This window comes from Nicotiana tomentosiformis, chromosome 8 (genome assembly GCF_000390325.3).
Source record: "Nicotiana tomentosiformis chromosome 8, ASM39032v3, whole genome shotgun sequence".
Taxonomy (NCBI): domain Eukaryota; kingdom Viridiplantae; phylum Streptophyta; class Magnoliopsida; order Solanales; family Solanaceae; genus Nicotiana; species Nicotiana tomentosiformis.
The window spans coordinates 63,673,912-63,678,365 of NC_090819.1; the positions used below are offsets into that span (position 1 = coordinate 63,673,912).

The 4,454-nt window shown below is 38.6% G+C and overlaps 1 protein-coding gene across 1 annotated transcript; it reads left to right on the top strand.

The window, feature by feature from the left end:
- The first annotated feature begins 227 nt into the window (after positions 1-227).
- On the top strand, positions 228-1,162 carry LOC138897592 (uncharacterized). The gene is made up of 3 exons (XM_070183579.1): positions 228-758; positions 818-930; positions 1,030-1,162. Exons 1-3 carry the CDS (start codon positions 228-230, stop codon positions 1,160-1,162), a joined length of 777 nt encoding a protein of 258 aa, XP_070039680.1.
- Positions 1,163-4,454: the final 3,292 nt, after the last annotated feature.

Here is a 4,454-nt window from a genome sequence, read left to right on the forward strand (position 1 = left end):
TTTTTCGGGACGTGGGATAAGTCCATTTTGTCATTTGAAACTTGTTCGCAAAGTTTGGTGTTATTCCGAGTTGATTTGATAGGAATCAGACGAGCGATTGTCTTTTTAGAAGTTCTTAAGTTTCATATTGAATTCGTGTGTTTTGAGGTCCGATTCGTGATTTTAGATGTTATTTTGATGATTTGATCGCGCGAGTGAGTTCGTGTAATATTTTTAGACTTGAGTCGATGTTTGGTTTGGAGCAAAGGCAGCAGTTTCAACCTCAACAATCCAGTCAGCATGGGCTAGAAGATCTGATGAAGTCCTTTATTGTCAAGATATACGAGAGGTTAGATGCACATGGTGCAGCTATCAAAGAACTTGGCACAGGGCTTCGAAACTTGGAGAAGCAAGTGAGACAAATTGCCACCATATTGTCTAAAAGGATCCCAGGTACTTTGTCAGCTAATACTGAAAGAAACCCTAAGGAGACGGTAAATGCTATAACTCTGAGAAGTGGACAGGTAGTGAAAGAACCCACCCCTATCCAAAAAGAGGTGGTACCTGAAAAAGAAAGTGAGGAGCAACTAATAAAAGAAGTTGATAAGAAGAAGAAAGGCAAGAATGGAACTCAGAAAAAGAAGAAGGAAGAGAATTCAAGAAGGGGTGAATCTGAAGAGAGCAAGCATATGCTTGCTTTAACTTTTTCCCAAAATCTTTATAGAGAGAAGGTGGACAAGAAATTTGAGAGATTTTTAGATATGCTGAAACAAGTTAATGTAAATTTGCCATTCACAAAGGTGCTCTCCCAAATGCCAGCTTATACAAATTTTTGAAGGAAATCGTGACAAAGAAGAGAAAGATAGACAAAAAAAAAAGCAGTAATCAAGCTCACAGAGTATTGCAGTGCAATCTTGCAGAACAACTCCCACAAAAGTGTCAAGATCCAGGGTGTTTTATTATACCTTGCTCTTTAGGCACTTTTAATTTTGATAAGTCTTTATGTGATTCTGGTGCCTCAATTAATCTAATGCCTTTGTCTATTTACAGGAAGCTGGAGAGTGAGATTGGAGATATAAGGTCGATACCAATATCTTTGCAGCTAGCTGACCAAACAACTTTGATACCCGAGGGAATAGTGGAAGATGTTTTAATGCGGGTAGATAAGTTTGTATTTTTGTAGACTTTATAGTAGTGAATATGGAGGAGAATAAGGAGGTCCCTCTCATCTTAGGAAGACCGTTCTTAGCAACGGGCAGATCAATCTTAGACATGCACGAGAGAAGACTCATGCTTAGAGTGGGTGAGGAGACTATGACTTTTTGCGATGAATGTAGAAACGGGGGTGAAGAAGGAGAAGTCAGCTGCAAGTGTTGAGTGGAAACTGAAGAGCTCGAATGAAAAGGCTGCAATGAGTGGAAAGGATAAGTGTGGGGTGTACCCCAAGAAGGCTAAGAAGAAGTTATCCGCATAGATGTGTGAATTGGTTCGGGCACGTGGAACGGAGCCCGACTTCGACTCAGACCCCGACTAGATATTTAGGGAAGTTTTCTTTACTTTATGCCTTTTAATTGTGTGTCATGAGGACATGCCACAACTTAAAGTGTGGGGTAGGGGGTTAGTTATATGTATATGTATATGTATATGTGTTAGTTTTTGTTGTTTTAGTAGTTAGAGAAAAACAAAATTTGAAACAAAACATAAACATTTTAAATTATCGATTTTTTCCGACGATGGATATCATTTGACGGGTATCTTGAGGGATTAAAGTCGAAAGGAAAAGACAAAAAGAATTTATTTTGTTAGGTAGTGTAATAATTCCCCCTTGATTTTTCTTTGTGCCGCGGTTCTTTTTCAAGGGTTTTGTTTGAACCGGGTGTAGTTAGTTTTTAATTTTTGTTAGTAGTAGGGAACCTTGTGCTGTGTTTTGAATTGGAAGCAATATCTCTTGACTTTATTATACCTTGAGAATAGTGAGTGCTTTGATTGTGATGCTTAGTCTTAGTTTTTTTACTATTGCATAAGTACCTTAAATTGTATGACCTTAACTTTGCTTAACTGCTTGACTAAAATATCTTGATTATTCCGATCTTGAGTGAGTTATCTACCATGTGTGTATGAGGTTTTTTGTTATTCTATGCATTGTAGTTGATGTCTAGAACTTGCCTCATGTGTTTGCAATGCGAAATAGTAGTTTTATTCAGTCTTGGAAGTGAATAGGGCATTTCTTTGTTGAACCAGTTATATGTTTTTACCCACCTAATTGTTATGTATCTTAGTTAACCCCTTTAGTTAACACGAAATAGTAGTTCATCGTTTGCGGCATATGAATATTGTTTCAAAGAGTGAGTGAATTCTTTCAATTTTGAGTTCCTAATTGTTCTTAATTTCTATTGTGTGTGAAACGACTCTCTACTGTGGTGAGGGCACTTGATTCATGAAGGAAAGGTAATTTTGTTGACCTATGTGTTAGAGTAAGTGAGCGGGTTATAAATAATGCGTGGTGGTTTTGAGTCAAATTTTGAGGCTATGATGTTACGTTATTGTGCTTAATCTATTTTAAATATTCTTGGTATGATAAGTTATGAGAGTTGTTTAAAAGGTCGTGTCTATATGATGTGTAGTTTGATTGCTCGAGGACGAGCAATGGTTTAAGTGTGGGGTATTGATGGTAGGCTATAATCTCGCATTTTAGTCGCTTATTGCACTCTAATTTACTGTACTTTAATTGAGTTTGAACTTTAATCGCTAGTATTCTGCACTAATTGTATATTGTATGCCTTGTAGGAGGATTCCGAGCTATGTAGATATTACGGAATGAATTTGAGCTATTTGAAGTTTTGAAGTCTGAGTAAAAGCCCAAGGGATTAAGCCGGGATCGCGTTCGGAGATGTCAAAATCGAAGCAAAAAGTCGGATAGTGAGAAAAGTGTACAACCGCGGCGTGTGGCACACCGCGCCGGTAGAAAATCCTACCGTCTGTCAGAAATCAACTCTCTGGAAATACCCACTAATGCCCCACATGACGCATCGCCCCATGCGGCGCGCCTGTGTAAATTTTATAGAGTATTTTCCTATTTCACACAGGAGAAGGTATTTTCATCTGGGCCTGAGCCAAATGGGTATAATACATGTAAAAATATTATTTTGGGACTTTTAACATTTCTAAGACCTAAGGAGGCTAAGGAGGAGGCGGAGAAGCGAAAGTACAAGAAATTCATCATTCATTCCTCACTCAAGACAAGAGTTTGAATCGTTTTATGCTTTTCTTTATATTTATGATGGATTACTTCATATCTGTGGAGTATTTCTCTTTAAGGATTGATGGATTTGGTGTATTAATATTTGTTTGTGGATATTAACTCTAGTTTTATGTATTGAATCATTTTGGTTGTTTTAACTATTGCATTTATATTTACATGTTCATGCAATCGAGAGAGGCATAACTTGTGATGTCTTTGCATTATCTTATTGGTTGAATTCATTAGTTCTTCTTGGTAATCGAAAGAGGCTAGTTGAATTGTTGATTTGACCTAGTTAGGAGGATAATCAAGAGAGGTTCTCCAAAAGACCAATCCACTACAAAATCATGCATAGCTTCACCGAGCTTAAATTGGTTCATATCGTGAGGTTGAAACTTAATCGAGAGAGTATTTTCTACTAAACGTTTGAACTAATAATTGAGTGAATTCGAGAGACTCACTTGAACATAAGAAGTGAATTAACTAGAGTTAAAGCCCAGATATTTATCTTGCACCTATCCAATCAATCCCTATTTTCTCCCACTGATATCTTCCTTACTTACTTTTCTCTCGATTGTTATTTGTCAATTAGCTTTAGATTCTTAGTTAATTTTAGTTTTATATCACATAATTCTAAACTGTTGATTATCTTGGATAATAATCTAGCTAAAAATTATGATAATACTGTTTAACTCCAATCCTTGTGGATACGATATTATATTATACTATATTCGACTAGCGAGCATATTGAAGTGTGTGTTTTGCGCTCGTCAGGAGGCAAGAGATCTCGTGGTACATGAGGATTTAGTGGTGGTCACGCTGCAGCTACAACCCGTCATGGTAGGGGGTTTGTGAGTCGTCCAGTTCATTCAGCACTTCCAGCTTCTAGTGATGCTCTGGTTGTTCCGAGGTCTTAGGTTGCCCACTTTGCTTAGCCACTTTCTATTGCACCTCCTGCACGGGGTGCCTTCATCGGTTAGTCCAACCAACCAGGCCTGAGCCAGTCCCAGCTGACATGCCCACCGAGAGCTTATTTTGAGGGTGGTGATACCCGCCACATTGTCAGAGACTGCCCCAGACTCAGGAGGGGTGCACTTCCCATACTACTGAGGTTCCACGGATTCAGTCAGGTCCGCAGACTTCTCAGGCCATGGTTACTGCCCCAGTTGCCACTCTACCCGCACAGCCAGCTAGGCTAGATTCTATGCTCTTCCGAGTAGGACAGAGGTAATTG

Coding starts and splice junctions, on each gene's coding strand:
- LOC138897592 (XM_070183579.1), top strand. CDS start 228: ATGTTTGGTTTGGAGCAAAGGCAGCAGTTTCAACCTCAACAATCCAGT. Junction 759..817: donor ATATGCTGAAACAAGTTAAT/GTAAATTTGCCA, acceptor AAATTTTTGAAG/GAAATCGTGACAAAGAAGAG. Junction 931..1,029: donor CAAAAGTGTCAAGATCCAGG/GTGTTTTATTAT, acceptor GTCTATTTACAG/GAAGCTGGAGAGTGAGATTG.